Source organism: Sinohyriopsis cumingii, chromosome 11 (assembly GCF_028554795.1).
Source record: "Sinohyriopsis cumingii isolate HCF-2022 chromosome 11, ASM2855479v2, whole genome shotgun sequence".
NCBI classification, from domain to species: Eukaryota; Metazoa; Mollusca; class Bivalvia; order Unionida; family Unionidae; genus Sinohyriopsis; species Sinohyriopsis cumingii.
The window spans coordinates 60,228,575-60,248,721 of NC_142971.1; the positions used below are offsets into that span (position 1 = coordinate 60,228,575).

Here is a 20,147-nt window from a genome sequence, read left to right on the forward strand (position 1 = left end):
GGGCAATAACAGAGATGAAAATCTATCTCCATATATGACTGTGTCCTTGGAAGAGTGCAACAACATTCTGATTAAAATCAATCTCCATATATGTCTCTGTCCTTCGTAGATCTCCATGTAAAACTGGAGATTTGATTGTAATCAGAATGGGGCAATAATAAAATATTATGGTACCCTAACAGTAGTGTTTATAAATGGAGAACTTTTGTCTCTGTCAGGTTTGAGGATCCTGAGGCGCTACATGGAGGAGAAACAGGCCTGGATGTAATCATCAGAATACTAGACATCAGTTCCCAGCTTCTGGGAAACAGTGGGTGAGCATCTAGCTTGATACTATAGTACGAATATATCTTCTGGGTATGTTGTTAACTACCTGGTGTGATTCTAACCACAAGTTGTACACCTCTTAAACAAATTATTTTCTTCTGCCTAGATTGTATAATACAAGCTCTGATACATTGTATAATACAAGCTCTGACACACCCATTGCTGTGTGTCTATCAGTGTTTTGTAATTTGCTAAAGTGTAAGTTTATTCCAGTTTAAACTGAATTGCTCTGTATCATAAATCTAACTGTTCTATACCATGTGTTTTCAGTGCTTAAATATAGCTGCTCTGTACCATAAATCTAATTGTTCTGTTAATTGAATCTAATAGTTCTGTACCATAATCTAACAGCTCTGTACCTTAAATCTAATTGTTCTATTAATTGAATCTAATAGTTCTGTACCATAATCTAACAGCTCTGTACCATAAATCTAATTGTTCTGTTAATTGAATCTAATAGTTCTGTACCATAATCTAACAGCTCTGTACCTTAAATCTGATTGTTTTATTAATTGAATCTAATAGTTCTGTACCATAATCTAACAGCTCTGTACCTTAAATCTAATTGTTTTATTAATTGAATCTAATAGTTATGTACCATAATCTAACTGATCTGTACCATAAATCTAATTGTTCCATACCACAAATCAGTTGTTCTTTACCACAATCTAACTGATCTCTACAATAAATATGATTGTTCCATACCATGCGTTTTCAGAGCTTAAATCTAATTGTTCCATACCATTTCTGTTTTCAATGATTTTTGATGGCTTGTTAAAGTGTACAAGATTTCTTACTGTAATGTCCGCTATTTTCCATTTATGTTCTTCCATGTTTTCACACAATAAATTTGAATAATATCGTAATTCTCATTCCATATTCAAGGTAAGGAAACCTCTTCCTTTATAACATGCATAAAAGGGGTCCAAAAACAGATTGCTTCAAGTTAGGAGTGATCTCTGAAAAATTGAGAATGTCGTGGATACTGACAGTGACAAGGGGATATTTAGTGGTTAAATACTTATTTCACTATTGCATTGGAACTATTTGTTAATAAATAACTTTTTTTAATGAAGTTCTTCACTTTTTTATGTGATGTACCTTTATTTTCAGCAAACCAAATCACAGATAGTTTAAAACATTACTGCAAGTAAAAAAGAGTGACATTTATTAAGAGAAACAACAATGCTGAAACTTATTATTTTTGTATTGTTAAATTGGTCAAATACTGATGCTGTGATTTCGTTGCCAATTATTACAAAATTATCCAAGAGCAAACCCCTGGTGCCAATTAGAAAATTTTAAGTTCAGTATAAACTTTAAAACTAAATGGTTTGCAAGTGATACAGGCATGCTAATATGAGGGAGTGGAGTAGTCAAGGAAATAAAATTGATACAAAAAAATCATTACAGCTCTCATTCACTAATAACAGATCAGTGTTTAAATTTTAAAAATCAGTCTGACAGGGAGATGGAAAATCCATAAAGACTTTGGGGATGGATGATACATTTTAATGGTCCATGGCATTTTGAAACAGGCAAGATAATATATTCCTGTTTGTCTTGCAGGAGCCTGTGGCTGGAGGTGGATTCCACACATCCTCCATTGATTGAAAACTACGTCAGTCAGAATCCTGGATGTGACTTGAGATATCTTGCAACAGTGAAAGATGTCTTTATCAGGTAATGTCTACTAGGTGCCAAGAGCTAGATATACCATAAAAACTTTACAGTTAATACAATAGACAAGGGGTGGGAGACAGACAGAAAGCATTAGTTTAAAGGTAAGCCAATAAATTTACCATATTTAATGTTTGAAAATAGGAATGACAAAGCTATTGTTATTATTACATTTCATATATACTTGGAAGTTGAGGTTATTGTTACGTTTCAGGTATATTTAGATGGGGAGGTTAATTTTACAGTTCAGGGATACCTGGAAGAGTACGTTTTACTATGACAGATCAAAACCCAATTAAGATACGAGTTTCTTGCTAAATCAAATTTGAGCTTCTACTGGTGTTATTTTTAATTTTGAACAAAAACCATATTTCCAGTTCAGAAACAATTGGTTCAAATTCCATCAGTTTTAGTAGTTTCCAATATAAATACTGCTGTAAGAAAGTAAATGGCTGATGTTATTCAGACATTGTGTGATTATTACTATTTTGGGGTATTCAACAATCATTCAGTGTTTATCAGTAATGGCATGAAAACCAACATCACAAATACATTTCAAAATATGTTACATAAAGCAATTAGATGCAGTTGCTGTATTGCCACTGAGGGCTGTTCCATTCAAACATACATGGTACCCAGGAAAGGCAGTTTAAAAAAAAATATATGCCAGGGTACTTCGATTTCACAGAATTCATATTAAAATTATGAGAAAATTCTAAATTGCATCTATGGGTGAGTACCTTATTTTAAAAGTGCCTTCCCTGGGTCCCAGGTATGTTTTAATGGAACAGCCCTGATAATGAACACCCCCATTCATTTTAGTGATCTCACTCTTACCAACTCTTTGTGGGGATATTAAAATAAAACCGTGACCTAACAAAGGTAATTAATTATTTTTACTTCATTTATAGGAGCATCCAACAAAAACTTGATTAATACTTGAAAAGTATAGTTGAGGATTTTTCTGTTGAATGCTTTAATGAAACATTTAAATTCTAGCATCCATATGGATGGTTTAAAACACGACGGTTTTAAAGAACCTTTTAGAAAAGACTGTCACGGAGGCGGCATCATAATGTAGGTATCAGATAAGCTACTTTGCAGATGTCTGAAAGATTCAAACTTTGATTGTCATGACATTGAACTAATGTGGACTGAGATTATGTTACACTCACATAAAATAGCCTTAATGGGTATGGTACAGATCAAACTACTCTCCTACTAATATCTGGGAAAGTTTTGAAACTTCAATTGATATCGTTAGTGACATGTATAAGCAGTATTATTATGGGGGACTATAACACTGATTTTCTTGTACCTTCTATTTCTGCACGTTTAGTTAATTTAATGGTAAGATACAGGTCTTTCACAAGTGATTGCTACTACCTAAACCTTGCTTGATCCAATCATTGTAAGTAGCAGTACAGCCATACTTCACCCTGACATTTACAAAATTGATAGAGAATTATGTGACCACGATGCACCTAATACAGCAATCAGTATTAATGTGGACCTGTGTGTGGCCTATATGCACTGTGTCTGGATTTACAGTAATCATTATTAATGTGGACCTCTGTCTGGCCTATATGCACTGTGTCTGGTTTTACAGTAATCATTATTAATGTGGACCTCTGTGTGGCCTATATGCACTGTGTCTGGATTTACAGTAATCATTATTAATGTGGACCTCTGTGTGGCCTATATGCACTGTGTCTGGTTTTACAGTAATCATTATTAATGTGTACCTCTGTGTGGCCTATATGCACTGTGTCTGGTTTTACAGCTATCAGTATTAATGTGGACCTCTGTGTGGCCTATATGCACTGTGTCTGGATTTACAGCAATCAGTATTAATGTGGACCTCTGTGTGGCCTATATGCACTGTGTCTGGTTTTACAGCAATCAGTATTAATGTGGACCTCTGTCTGGCCTATATGCACTGGGTCAGGATTTACAGCAATCAGTATTAATGTGGACCTCTGTGTGACCTATATGCACTGTGTCTGGATTTACAGTAATCAGTATTAATGTGGACCTCTGTGTGGCCTATATGCACTGTGTCTGGTTTTACAGCAATCAGTATTAATGTGGACCTCTGTGTGGCCTATATGCACTGTGTCTGGATTTACAGCAATGCTGATTTTAAGAAATTAAATGCTGTTATAACAGGAACTAACTGGGTAGATCTTTTATTAACACCAAGAGATACTGACGGATTCCTTCTTGGTCACTGAGTGTCATAGTGTATGCAAGTCACTGAAACAATCTCAACATCCTTGTTTTGTATTATGTGGCCTTTTGATCAGGTCTGGCACACAGACTTATGATTAAAATTGAACAAATACAATGTTTCAGGTAATCTGCTTAAATGGTTTGAAAGTTATCCAAGTAATAAAAAAACAAAAGGTCCTTTTGCATGATACTCATTCATAAGAAATGATTATAAATGCTGGTGTTCTGCAAGGATCCGTGATCTCTCAGCCTTCTTTTTGACTAAGTTCTGCATTATTAATCCCCTTATTGTGTTGAAATAGAGCCTGCCATGAATAATGAGCCAATAAAACTGCATAACTGGTCCAGTGATGGCTCTTTAAATTTAATCCAAACAAAACCCAGTGGCTATGTTTTCCACAAAAACGTAACAAATATTCATGAATTTGTTTTTGAAAATATTGATCTTAAATATGTGGATTCTCATTGCCATCTAGGATTACAACTGTCAGCAAATATCAAATGGACTTGTCACATTGATAGCATTTTAAAAACAGCATCATCTTGAATAGCCAATACAAGACAGAGCATTTACTCTATCCAGGACATAATAAGCTAAATTACAACCATAGCAGTTACATTTATCAAAACTATCAATACTTATATCAAGCCCATCTTGGAATATGCCAGTGTAGTCTGGGATGAATGTACATCAATCAATTCAGAAAAACTACAACTAAAAGCGTCAAGAATAGTTACAGGACTTTCAAAGTACACTAGTAGGCAATCACTCTATTTTGAAACTGGCTGAGAAAATCTGCAGTCAAAAAGGAGGAAGCAACAAGTATTGACACTTTACAACATTATAATGAGCCAAATTCTGGACTGTCTCATTGAATTACTCCCTCCCCATGTCAGAACAAACAAATTATAGTCTTTGACATTCAGATAATATGGTCATTTGCAATTCAGGCTAAGTTTCACCAAATCATCTTTTATACCCTCTATGGTAGCCTTGTGAAACAATCCCAAACAGTATACTTACAGTGCTTTGAAAAAGTGTTTATTTCCAAAAATAGTATTTCAGTAAAACACCTAGTTTTATTAATGGAACCCTAGATACCTAGATATTATCCATACTAAATTAGGACACAATGGAGCTCATTAAAAGCGGATTTTTACCAAGTTCAAATTGCTGACAACCATTTTTGTTCCTGCAATGGAACTGAAACCACAATGCATTTCTTTACGTTCTGTCCCAAGTATAGTTCTCAACGAACTGAGTTGATGAGAAAATTACTCTCAGTGCCATAGCCAACTGTTAGCTTAAATTTACTGCTTTGGAGAAAAGATGATGCTAATGAAAAATACAGAATTCTGCAAAATGTAAAAAAAATATTTAACTGATACCAGACAATTTCAATAACTTACTCAAATTGTGATTCCTATCAATGTGCTCTCTCCAATCATTTTTCATTATTAGTGACTGTTATGTTGAATATGTTGTAATGCTTGCATTACATGGGGAGAGGGCTAATTTAAGTTGTTAGAACTTGTGCCCAATCCTAATATATCATATTGTGACAATAAAAAAATGTTTGAACTAACTAAAGAAATAGTTGATATACATAATTACAATATAACATACCCATATTTTACTCCCAGCTATAGTTTGATCCATTTACAAACTGGCATATTTTTGTCTTCCTATTATAAGTCATCACCCATTGAAAAATATACATGAAAAATCTTTGTTGTAATTAGAAGGAACATAAAAGCCTCAGAGTTATCTAGGCCAGTCTAGATGACTTGTACAACAAATTAGCTCAGAATCTGTTGTAACAAGGTAGTTTGCAATACAGCTCCAGTCCAAGACATGGCACATCAATGTGACATACTTTTGCCTAATTGGTCCTGCTTTTTATTATAAACAATTTCTATATATTTACTAAAATGTGTCAAAGGACATTTAAGATTGATGGTGTTTTATCTCCATCATCATTCTTTCTTACAGGGATAGATTCTGTCAGATTGTGAAGACAACATGATCATCATTCCTGTTGACAGGGATTGATTCTGTCAGCTTTTGAAGAGAACACGGTCATTTTTTCTGTCAGGGATTGATTCTGTCAGCTTTTGAAGAGAACACGGTCATTTTTTCTGTCAGGGATTGATTCTGTCAGCTTTTGAAGAGAACACGGTCATTTTTTCTGTCAGGGATTGATTCTGTCAGCTGTGAAGACAAATGAGTATCATTCTTTTTGACAGGGATAGATTATGTCAGCTTTTTAAGACAACATGGTCATTTATATTGACCGGGATTGATTCTGTCAGTTGTGAAGACAACATGATTATTGTTCTTTTGGACAGAGATAGATTCTGTCAGATTGTGAAAACATGCAGAATTAATTTAAAATTTCTAAAGTAAACAGGAAACATCATTAGATGTCAAAGTAGAACCCAATGCAAATCATGACAACTGAGAGAGATAATTTGTATCAGAAAAATTATACTGGAGATATTATGCTACATTAACATTGTGAAAAAAGGAAAAGATAGGACCATAATGTGAACAATGAATTTATTGCAGTAATATAAATTGATTGGTGTAAAGATAGATAGCATATGGGATAACAAAGATCATCACAGATGTATGAAGACAAAAAGCACACAACAGATTAATAGTATGTACAAGAGAAATGTTTCACATTCCATGCCTGTGTTATGTCCACAAATATGACAGATAATGGACATCTTAGAGAAATATACTGTAATGAATGTATAAAACATTTACCCTAACTTTTTCATTCATAACTGATCCACCCCAAAAAAAATCAAATTTTGTTTGTACTACCATTTTTAATACATATAAGTTTTTATTCATATTGAAACATTTTAAGTTTTGTAATACTCAAGTCCAAATTTGGAAGATCAACACATATGAGAATTAAATTTACATTAACTTAATGTCGAAAAATAGATATAAGGCATTATTTTTTGCCTGACAATTTATGAGTTTCAAAGACCTGGATGTAAAAGAGTACAAGCTATTTTCAGTAAAATGCATATTAAACTGAAATTTTTAACAGAATTTTGCCTTTTTTGTTTGTTAATTGGGTTATTGATCTTTCCAGTCATATTAAAAGAAAACACACTGTTGCCCCTCCATTGAGAGTTTAAGTTCTGAAAAATATTTACAACAGTTTAAGTATTCCTTTTATCCATCTTAATGTAAATCCTAATGAAATGGTTTCCATCATCATAAATAAGTTGGTGTATCTTGTTTTCATGCAACAACTTGGCAAGTCTGTACAAACCAGTTTTACACTGGAAGAATTAAAGCCCCTTCCAAGTAAAGCAATCAGAAACAATCTGGACTAATGGAACAAACATGCTGGTTCTTTATGGTGATCCTTTTCGTATACATGAGCTTGTGTGAATTCATCCTGATAACAATTCACAGCAGCAATATCGTGGTTCTAGCTGTAAATACCATAGGTATCCTAAACATTAAATCCTTCTCTGAAGAGAATCCCCACACAGCAGAACTTCAATAACTCAGACATTAATTACCTGATTACTCCAAATCAGTCCAGTTGTAAAACCTCTTGCCTATAAAAACAGCAGCTTAGACACACTACTCAGTTATTTTTAACAGCTACGTTATGCAAAGGAAATGGCCCCTATAATTACACATTTCTCAAAGACCCCTTGTGGGCTCTGGAATGTAGAATAGCTCAACACACATTCCCAAATTTGGCAAATAATAGGGGCAAGAGTCAAAGTGACTTGGTGGTTAGCATACTGGACTTGTTATCAAAAGGGAATGGGTTTGAATCATACCACTGGATCATCCTGGGTTTGAATCCTACCACTGGATCAGCCTGGGTTCACTAGTGTTGGGTGTTTTTGGGCAAGGCACTTTACTACAACTGCCACAGCACTAAATAACCAGTGTTGTTGTACCATAAAACACCGAACCAAACAAAAGTTTCCTATAAACACACAGGGGCAGCCAAAACCTTCATTCTTTGGATCACGAGTAAAATGTTCTGGCAAAGCTGCTATAGCTTCCATACAACTCTGTAACCTGACCTTGATCTTAAGACCTCACACTTAATACAATACATTAAAAGGTTAAACAACATATTAAACTGGGTCTGAACCGGATATGTGATGGATTTCTGTGGAAAGAATAATGCACCCATTTCACTGATTTCTTGCAGAATTATTAATTAAAAAAAAATTTATATCTGCATATGTATTTTCAGTGAGGGAAAAGTTTAAATAAGGAATTTTAAAATCTAAAAATACACTGAAGTAAAAATCATAATGGTCATGTATGTCCATTTACTCATTAAAATTAAATGATTGTTTTAAAATGTAATAATAATTTTGTTTAACTGAAGTCTTTTCAATCCCAATTAATGTATGCTCTGCACTTTAACTGTAATCAAGAAACTTCCAGATGAAAATTATCAATTTCTATGGATTTGTTTATCGACGTCATAGTTTTCATTGTGACATCACAGTGTGCAACACTGGATTGTACTGGATCACACCCTTTGGTTGATCTTGTCCAAAATGACCATATCCTTTAACATTTTATTTTGCTGTATTTCTCATGGCATCTAAATTATGACATTCCAAAGGACCCAAATACACCAAGTAATTCCATTTAAAAGTATGTAGAATCAAATTCTAAAGAATGATATCCATTACTGAAATAGTGTTGAATGCTTACATGGCCTGTGCGACTTTTACCATGATAATGAGTTGAATCTATGAACAAAGACAAAGAATGAAATAAATGGTCTAAAGAAATTTAAATTAAAGAGTAATGACATAGAAATGACATGGATAAAAAAATCTTTCAAATTCATGTAAAACAAACCCATCTGGAATCTGAAAGTAAATACATGTATATGCAAGAAAAGCTGAAACATACAAGTAGTAACTGAAACTAAATAGATCAAGCATCCCAGCTGATATTACTTCAAAGAAGAAGAAAAAAAGAAGAGAACACAAACTGCGAACAAGAGGGCTGAGATCACTCACCTGCCTGAAATCAGCCTCATAGCCAAATACAACAGCAGTTGGCCAGTAAATGTTAGGAGGATGTATTCTATTGAATCTGTCAGTAGGATGTATTCTATTGAATCTGTCAGTAGGATGTATTCTATTGAATCCGTCAGTAGGATGTATTCTATTGAATTGAATTTTCTTGCAGTGCTATTGATTACATATATTATGAAAATGACTGTTTCAAGATTTCTTCATTTGTTAAATTTTTTTATCAATATCTGATGGAATATCATCATCATTTGTCCCATACTGAAAGGGCTCTATGCCAGGATATTTGATGTCAATGTTAGTAAAATTCTGCAGAGTGGTTTTTGAGATAGAGTTGTGTAAATGTTTTTCTGTTTTTAGTAATGGTGGCCATATTTAAGGGTGCATTGATGGCTGTTAGTATAGTTCTAGGTTTAACCCATTTTTCAGCACATTATAGGCTATATATGTTGGCCAGTATAATTGGTGAGAAAGAATCCAGGAAAACCACCGTAAGAACCACCAACCCACCAGAAGCTACTGGCAAGTTTTCTTATCCACATTGGCTGAGCCCAAGACTAAAACCCAGAGACAGAGGTGAGATGGCAGTGAATGGCTTTAGACCACCCTGCCCTGATTGTGCATCATTTGTATGTGAAAGACTGTCAAATTTGTTCAATTTCTGTCAAGCAGCTTTTTTTTAAGGAGAAGGTATGAAATGTTTTCTAGTTTTAGCAATTGCAGCCATATTTTATGATAAATATGTACTATTTGAACAGATATAAAGCCTTGTAGCCAGACTGCTTTCGTTGAATAAGGTCAAATTCTGTTTAGTGACTTTTGACGGACACCATTTGTACAAATGTGAAAAACACTGATCATCATATTTTATCAAATTTGTTTCAATTCTGCAGAGCAATTTCTGAGAAAAAATTAGTTTATTGCTTTAAATGCTTTTTAATATTGGTGGCCACTTTCCATGTCATATCAGTATAATTTGTACAAATTGCAAAGACCCCTATTCCATAATGCTATCTGTAAAATTGTCAAATTCTGTCAGCAGTGTTTGAGAAGCTGTTTCAAGGCTATTTTTCATTTTAGCAGTGTGACCATGTTGGTTGACAGATCAAATGATTTTTTTAAAAATGCCTTGATACCAGAATGTTTTTGGTAAAATCATGCACAAATCTCATTTTCTTTTATTTGCAAAGAAACGGTTAATAGCAATTCTGGAATGGAAGATACAAGATTGATTGCAGACAATACAATAGCTCGCTTTGCCTTATTGCAACTACAGAATGTAAAATATATATATATATATATATATATATATATATATATATATATATATATATATATATATATATATATATATATATATATATATTATAAAGGTCAGAAAAAGTTGAGAAAAAGACTAATAAAACATACAAGCTTGTATCAATATATCTGTTCTTTATTAATAGGTATAATATAGAAATAGGAACAAAGAAAGAGGAAAAAAGCATGCATCTGGACCCAATATTTGCAGATTAAACACATCTTCACATGAACATTTGGCAGAAAGGTCTCAAAAGCAAATAACTGGCAGTAGGCTAGAACTGAGACTAAAATTTTAAAAAGTGAAAAAAGCTTTAAGGCTTTTTTCTTTCTTTCGAAGGCAGTACATATACATATCCCTAAATGTGTACACCTGGAACTGACAACAGTTATTAAACTTAAATTATATATCCCATGTTACACTACCAGGGTTATAATTAGGGGTGAAAAGATTCATTGTTATATCAATACATTTGCTGTAACGATACACATATCTATATAAGAGACGGAGAATTGATACAAAATCATACTTAATGTGTGGAAGTTATTTTTGTCTTCAGCAGTCATGAAATAATTATTATTAGTTTGCCTCATTATTCTTTAAATTTAGAATTTATCTGAACAGCATTTGCAGTCACAGGCACTTATTTTTATCAGTAAAAGCAAAAAAGACTATTGAAAATGCTCGCTTGCCATCTAACAACTTAACACAAAGTGACATGATTAGTAATTTGCCCCCCCCCCCCCCCCCCCCCCGCTAATTATCTTAAGTCAGCAACATGTAAGATACAGTACAAATGTGTTCCACATGTATCATGAAGTAATTTACTCATCATTTAATAACCAGTTTTATGCAAGTTTCTACTTTGGTCAATTTAAAAGCTACATGAACGGTGTGTCACGCGGTGACATGTTACATTAGGCTATACATGGCGGTCAGTATTAATGGTGGAGGAAGAACCCGGGAAAACCCCGGAAAGAACCACCAACCCACGAGAAGCTACTGGCAAACTTTCTCACATACCCACATTAGCCGAATCCGAGACTCAAACCCATGCAGACAGAGGTGAGATGGCAGTGATCTGTAATGGAGATCGCTTTAGACCACTTGGCCACCCCCCAAAGTTAAACAGAGATGCTGTCAGGTGTGTGCAATTGTGTGAATAGTGCAGAATTTGTATGAATTCACACACTTGGAGAATGTGATGCCGAAGAGATCCAGCAAATTAGTTGAAAGTAATGCATATTAAAATTTGTTCAGCAAAGTAGTTTTTATTTAACCGTTCTTGTCATGATATCTGTGTTTTGGGTAGGTAACTGTTTACATACCTGGGTTCTTCAGGCATGACAGGAGTGGTTGTTAAACAAAATCTGATTGGCGCATTATGCCCTGGAATAAGTATTATGGCGCAGTCTGAACCTTCAATCTAGAAAGTTCTACAACTGCTTTGTTAAAATATGGGCAACCTAGAAAATACAAAATGTCTGATTCCTGGCATGGTTCATTCCGTTTTCATTTGGCAAAAGTTTTTCACCCATGAGATGAAATGTATCCGTTATTCACTCGTTTCAAGCAAATATTATTTTTATTTTATGCTCACATATGTTGGCTCCCAAAAGTTTGTGACACAGTAAATTAGCAGATTTCTTATGGTAATGTCAGCTGTTTACCGTACATGTTCTGCTGTGCCATGTGTACCTGCGCACAAAATTAGTTCCACATCAGATTGATAAAAATTAACTGATATTTCCAGAATAACAAACTACAAGTTTCAAGGATAACAGACAGGGATTATTAATAAGAAAACAACCACTAAATAAGGAAAAAGTAGTTCACTGACAGAAAATCAAGGGGAGGTAAGTATGTTCTGACCCAAAAAAGTAGTTCCTGTAGTGAAAAAATATTATTTTTTTACTACAGTGAAATATCAATATTATTTTAATTAGAAAATCAAGTAATTCACTGCTTAGCATAAAATAAATAATACATATTTGTCTATCTGTAATCTGCATACTGGAAATACAACCAGTATGTCAACATACATTAAAGGGAACCACCTACCTCCCAAAGATGGAGAGACCAAGTTCATATGTGTATCAATATATATCGTATCATGAATCGTATCAATATGTGGCACGTGTATCATTTCACCCCTAGTTATAATACATGTAATGTGTCACCAATACCAAATGTGCAAAGGATGAATGCTTCATTTATTGTTAAGTAAACAGAAACTTGTTGATTAACAAACTTTGGTGCTACAAGAGAATTAAAAGCGAGTTCCCACGAGTTGGTTCTCTTTGACAGCTCTTTTAAACATTATTGGCTATATTATGACAATGGCTTGGAGCATATATAAAAAAACAGGCAGGAAATATGCATCCATTTGACTCACCTCTTAGCTAACAACTAATAATACATATTGGAACTCCAGCAATATATAACTACCACTCACTATCACATTAAAAAAAAAAACAATGAAATGTTTACATGACAACTGGAATGCAAAATGATTACGTTTACACATGATTAATCCACGTGCATGCCAGAATTGTCACTCCGTGCCAAATGTGAATTGTTTCTGTTAAGGATACTGACAACAAAAGAAAGGTTTCTTAATCAAGTCCAAAAATAAGTTTTCCAGTATAGGTGATAACACTGTTTAATTTAACTTCTGCTTGAACTCTGACAAAAAAATGACATGTATCAAGAAAGTTCACTATGACGAGGTGTATTCCAAAATCTGGATTGACTAGTTGCTTGAATAATTCCATAAATGACAATAATGTTATCAAGATTAAAGCAAGATCAAGCTTAAACTTCTCATCTAGCCGAGTTAAACCTGTCAAAGTATATAATTTCCTTAAACATCCATTGTAAGTGTAGACCAAAAGTTACAATATGTGTATTTGATCATTACACTTTAAAAAAATTTAAACCCATGACAATATTACCTTTTGGACAGAATGTCAAAACATGCAAATTCACTCACCTACAATTTACATAGGAACAATTACAGAAATTTTCTTCTCTTTCAATTTTCATGAATTGTTCAGATATTTGGAAGTTGGCACAGAAGCCTATGCAAAGATACATGTGGCAAAAATTTTCCCCACTAGTATAGTCAGCTGATTGGCTCTTGTGCCTAGTATTCTTAATAGGTAACCACAGTACAATTACATAGCAGACAGGACCATATATGGAAACTTGTTTTTCCTGGCATTTGTACAAGAGTTTAATTCAGTAAAAAATCCCACCCTTAAAGTATACCAGGAGGTCATATATCACATGCATTCATGATCACTAATTTTTTCAATACATTGCTGACAGTTAACTTCAGACATAGCACTGGTAACTCAAATGTGGTAACTGGCATTTGGAGGAGTATTCTTTTGCCAGAGACCACATGCACACATTTAAGAGACTTGTGTAAATGTTTCAACTGGTTGATCATCACACTGGTGCTCCCCTCTATGTAAGGTTTCTTTGTAGAGCACAAGTTCTATTTAATCCTTCTGTTTGCTGCTGGCTTCAACTGTTATGAACACTTCCAAACTGCTGATCAACTGTCATACTTATTTAAAGCTATTTTGATTAAGGTCCAACCCTTTACTTTTGGGTTGGGGGAAGTATCCTGGGAATTTCTTTATAGGATATGTTTGTATGTTTTCAACTAATGTATAATAAATAATAGGTTTCTTTGTGGTATAATACAGGGCATGGATACTGTTTTCAAACTGGGGGGAGGGGCTGGACATTTTGTTCAGAAAATTATAGGCACCCCCACCTCCAAAAATTAAATGGTTGGTCTCCAATACTTGGATGCAAATTTACATCATTTTGTCATGTGCTTCATGTATAGTTCTAATGGAAGGCAGTTTTTGTAAACATAGAGGGCTAATAAGAAGCTATCTTGTTTACAGGTGTAAATAGGTTAATTTTAATAACAAGAGTCAGTCACCCTCCTATCATGGTGAGGTAATAAAAGTTCACAATCATGAAATCTGTAACCTTTAAGACAGCTGTAAAGTTAATGGGTAGGAATAGAAAGTAACCAAGTTTCTTTGTCCTGTCTTAAAAACCATTAGATGAATAGTGTAGAAAGGGTTTTTAAACTAAACATCAATGGCCTTGTTCCTTAAAGGTAACACCTTGACCGTGATAGGAGATACATGGTGGCCAGTACATTTTAGTGTAAGAAGAACCTGGTAATAACAATAGGTTTATAGGAAGCAAGTAGCAAGCTTTATCACATACCCATACTGATTTAGTGGAGACTTGAAGCAACGTGGTGAGGTGAGTCATCTGTAAAAATGGGTGCCTTAGACTGCTCTGTCACTGGGGGTACCAAGCAGGTGGGTAAATGCAACTGAAACTTAAACTATGGATATAACCTTCACTCCCTGAGTGGTAGGCAACATAACTTTTAGTGATGTTATACCAAGCTTAATCCTTTCATCTCAAATGGCTCTAATCTTAAAGGGAGAAAAGAAACAGAAAATTTAACATGTAACACCAAGGCATTCAGTTTGAAGACAAGACATCCAATAAGGTACAAAACATGCTTGCTAATAATATTATATACATTATGTTAAGTTGCATTGCTTGGTCTCAAAGCTATAAAGTTATAGAGTGGAAAGAATGTGTGATGGAAACCAATACTGAACCAAGAGTTTGACTTTGAGAGCACCCAATGTGATACGCCTTCTAGTGTTGATGTAAATGTACACCAAGTTTCATCCCTCAATCTCATGGATTTAAAGATGCAGAAGGGAAAGTAATAAAACAAAACTTACTGAGCTGTAACTTTTACCTTGAAGGCAGAACCACCAAATGATGTGCAACACGCCCTCTAGTGATGCTGAATCAAAATACCAAGTTTCATGCCATAATCCCAAACAGTTAAAAATTACTGAGTGGAAGGTAAAGTGCAATGAAAACGTAAAATACTGAACCTTGACCCTGAAGATAGGAACCTTAATGTGGTACATGGGACAATGTTGTACAAGTATACCAAGTTTCATTCCTTGATGTGTGTGTGTATCATTCCTTAATCCCAAACAGCTTTAAATTTAAAGCATGGTAGGATAAGTCATGGAAAAATAAAGTACTGTAGTGTGACCTTGACCTATTAAGAAAGCAACCCCAATCTGGTAGGTGACACACCTTTTAGTGATACTGTATAACAAGTTATATCTCAAATGGCTTTAAACAGAAGGGAAAATGTGACAGGTGTATGGATGACTGCAAAAAAAAAAAAAAAACATTTCCCACTTTCCTTTGAAACGGTAGGGAACAATTAGTTTTGATCGGCATATATGGTAGATGAATTATACAGAATACCTGCAAAAACTCCAGCTAACCTTGAGCTACATTCAATGAAATTATATTTATCGTTAGAAAACAGACAAGTTTTGAGTATCAAAAATGCAGGCTGTCCAGGTACATGCATACAAACAAACATGGAATATACATATATATTGAAAATACTGGTACATACAAATGTGGAATATACATACATATTGAAAATACCGGTACATACAAATGTGGAATATACATACATATTGAAAATACTGGTACATACAAATGTGGAATATACACTGTAAAATAGCTGTTAAAGATCAGAATTCATATAAGCCCAAAAAGGGAATGTGAAGTGTTTTAACACAAGTGCTGAGAAAAGATATTGTAGATCTGACAGAAATAAATTACGATTGTCAAGGTAACGATTCATAAAGCATAAAATGGATTTCTAGATTTAAATAAAACTCATGGATTTTTTATTCAGGTCATGTAAGTGGACTAGTTTGCTAGTAAAATATTTCTACTAGTCACAATTTAATGATACACTGACCTTACAGCTTTGTAAAACTCACCCTCCATGGATGAACTGGACTAAATATTAGCAATTATTTTTACTTTGCTAACAGGTTAATTCAGCCATTTTTTAACCACAAAGGTCTATAAAAATGAAATTTGAATTTTCATTTTCTATGCTGTGATTGGTTATAAGTTGTGTGATAAAAGTTTAAAATTTGTTCTTTTTTTAATTGTTTATTTTCACAACATTCAATCAAATATATGCTCATGGACCTTTGACCATGTGACGTTTTATGCCAGTAAAATAAGACATTTGCATCCTATTTTAGTAATTATACTTGGTATGGCTCTACTGAAAGTCCCTGAATTCTTCTCATGTAAACAGACCTCACACTGGCTGAATCAAATAGTTTTATGGTCACCCAACATCAATATGTCAGTCTCGAGATATGTGTCTTAACAGGTATAATAAAATCTGACACAGAATCTCTAAATATATTAAAATACAACCCATATGTGCACAACCTAATCAATTAAAAAAGACAAAATAAAATCTAAAGAATGATTAAACAGGTATAATTTCAGATCAATATATGAAGAATACATAAAAACAAGTAATAATGTAACAATGTCAGAGAAAACATAGACTTAAACAAAAAGTCAGGTAGATTAGTGATATATGAAAAATACAAAAAAGGAGAAAACTGGAATTCTTGAAGTAAAGAACACAAAAAATAAGATTATTGCAATTAATACAGTAAAACATCTTGAGATTCAGTGAATGCAATAATAACAAGCTTACAGCATATCTGAAAAGGATCATTTAATGAATTACTGAAACAATCTTGTGTAAACAGTGCTCTATTTGACAGAAATAGAGATCCTCTCTCCCTCTGCATCTCTCCAGAACACTAAGTGATCCTTAATTGGGTGCTGTTTTCTATAAATTCCATTTACATTTGTGTTTATTTAATGCTAGATGCAGAAAGTATATATATATTTACTTTAGAAATGATAAGGTCTTAAATTTTGTTGCAGGCAGCAAGTCCTTTGGTTGCTGCCCCCTCTTACTGAACAAGTGTTAAAAATAAATTCTGAGATGAAGCACCTGCAGAGTGAAAAACACAGTGTATGCATAAACACACAATAGCAATTATCTAGAACGTCTGCAATTTAATCCATCCTCAATTATCTGGAATGTCTGCAAATCAATTCATCTTCAGTTATCTGGAACATTTGCAATTTAAATCCTCAGTTATCTGGAATGTCTGCAATTTAATTCATCCTCAGTTATCTGGAATATCTACAATTTAATTCACCCTCTGGATGAACCTGCTCTTGAGCTTTCATCCTCATAATGGTCAGAAGGTGACTAAAGATTTATCTAATTAACCTGTAAACATCTAAAAGATCACTGCTTAAAGACTGAATAAGATAGAATGAAAATCACAGAATTTACACCAAAAATGTGATAAATACTGGGCAGTTCTCAAGGTAAGGCAAACTAGTCATCTCTCGCAAGTCATCATTACTTGCAATGTCATCGTAGAAATGCAGCATATTGAAAATAATCAGAGTGATTTCAGTACATTTGTGGACTATATCAAAATCTTCCATAGTTCATTCAGCTCTGCATCCTGAATGATATCCACATCTGTGGTCCAGTGAATTTTCAGATGAACATCTTGAAATGCAGATAAAATTACCCAATTAATTTCACAGGTGAATAATTTCACACCAGATATATCAACACCACTCATGTGATATAAACTGTGGTCTGTTTATATGTAATCTGCCATGCTGGTCCTGGAGTAAAAGTCTGTTTTTCATATAGGACTGAATGGCTATGTGGGCTGGTGCATGCTTCACTTAAACCGACATTATCTGCATCACCCCGTTTTCATGATTTAAATTTTTTACATAATATATGTTTAGGATATGATTTGTCTAATGAGCAGACCATGTTTGTTTAGAGTTAATGATACAAACTGCTGAGATGAACAAACTATAAATGTTAACACAACAAGCTGACAACACATTTGTTTACCTAAATGTGAAGTGTATATTATGACACAACGAAGCAATATTAAAATTAGGAAGTAACTCCTTACAGAATATGGGCTTGCCTCCCTATCATCATCTAATAATAATAATAATAAACATCCTGAAAATTTTTCACAAGTTCTCTATCTCTGAAAAGTAAATTTTTAGATTTTATTATAATTGCTTCTCTCCCCCAAAAAATCACTATTACCTAGGCATTACAATTTTCTCAAATAATTATTTATCAGTATTACTGTAAACTTATTCCAAACCATGAGGAATTATGATATTTTTAAGATGGATTTTGCTGTCATAAACTGAATTCTACTAATAAAAAGAAATATTAGTGATGAAACAACTATATACTAATATGTTCTCATATTTTCAAATTAAATACCATTATCAACATTTTACCAAACATGGAAAACGATATGCAGAAACATTATAAAAACAGCAATTCTATATAACCTGATCTAACAAGATGTGTCACGATGGCAATTGTTGATTTTACAGGTTAAAACCGTTCATGTTATCAACATGTGTCATGATTGTACTTGATTTAATAGGTTCAAACCATTCATGTTATCAACACATCTTGATGGTACTTGCTGATTTTACAGGTTCAAACAACTGTTCATGCTATCAACACGTCTTGATGGTACTTGTTGATTTTGCAGGTTCAAACTGTTCGTTATCAACACGTGTCATGATGGCACTTGCTGATTTTACAGGTTCAAACTGTTCATGTTATCAACGCGTCTTGATGGTACTTGCTGATTTTACAGGTTCAAATTGTTCATGTTACATTCATCAAATAGAATGTTAAAGTCCCATATAAGATAGTAACGTGAATTAGTGGCATGGATTTCTGTGATAACTGAAACAATTCTGACAAAAGTGTTTTCAAATTCTGCTAGTTCTGTGTTTCAATAATAAATCATGTAAAATATTAAGAGGAATGTAAGAAAATGAAATGAGTATCAACAGCAGAAATCTTTGTAAATTAGTTCCTTTCTGTTATCAGGTTGAAATCTGTGGTTATATGAATTTACGTCAATGGGGTGCTCCTTTCTGTTATCAGGGACAGGTTGAAATCTGTGGTTACATGAATTTACGTCAATGGGGTGCTCTCTCTCATCTGCATGGATTCAAATGGATTGTCCAGATCCTACCAAAAAAATAAAAAATGAGTAAAAAGCTAGATGATTTAGATATACTGATACATAATCAATACACTATTTGAAGTTTTTCTGTAAATAGACAAAACACACAAACAACCCCAGCAATAAAGGGGGAAAAAGCACACTGTACACTGATTTAGTTTTCTCTTCTAAGTTTTTTAAGATCTCTGTTTACCATCTTCACACTTGCTTCGTCTTTCTACCAAGATTTCTGTGTGCCATATTTTTGTTATATTTTACCAAGAATATTCCAACTGTGTGGTAAATGAGATATGAAATACTGGAATGATGCTTAAAAGGCATGTTCATATTTTGATTTGTGATTGCTATTCTGCCCTGATTGGCTGCCATTCTTTTACCTTACTGTGGAGCTATTTAATATTGTATTGTTAATAAAACTAGCATGGGCAGCTTTTCTTTGAATTTTGATTGCTAGAAAATATTCATTAAACAAAGTGAGTTCTCAACATACAACTACAAGTTACTATCTTATTATGTGTGGTACATGTAAC

The 20,147-nt window shown here is 33.6% G+C and overlaps 2 protein-coding genes across 4 annotated transcripts in view; one reads left to right on the forward strand and one right to left on the reverse strand.

Annotated features, from left to right (window-relative positions):
• Positions 1-7,309, forward strand: part of LOC149788534 (MTRF1L release factor glutamine methyltransferase-like) — a 52,044-nt gene extending 44,735 nt beyond the window's left edge. For 2 of the 3 annotated variants that reach the window (XM_089974553.1, XM_089974551.1), the window contains exons 8-10: positions 219-314; positions 1,897-2,010; positions 6,233-7,309. In XM_089974553.1, the coding sequence (XP_089830679.1) occupies positions 219-314; positions 1,897-2,010; positions 6,233-6,266 (244 nt within the window). In that variant the 3' untranslated portion in view covers positions 6,267-7,309. The remainder of the gene's footprint in view (positions 1-218; positions 315-1,896; positions 2,011-6,232) is intronic. The other variant, XM_089974552.1, reaches the window with a different exon arrangement.
• Positions 7,310-10,705: 3,396 nt separating this feature from the next.
• LOC149788535 (endosome/lysosome-associated apoptosis and autophagy regulator family member 2-like) overlaps positions 10,706-20,147 on the reverse strand; it is a 132,374-nt gene continuing 122,932 nt past the window's right edge. The window contains exon 22 of the mRNA XM_089974550.1: positions 10,706-19,622. Coding sequence (XP_089830676.1) covers positions 19,566-19,622 — 57 coding nt within the window. The 3' untranslated portion in view covers positions 10,706-19,565. The remainder of the gene's footprint in view (positions 19,623-20,147) is intronic.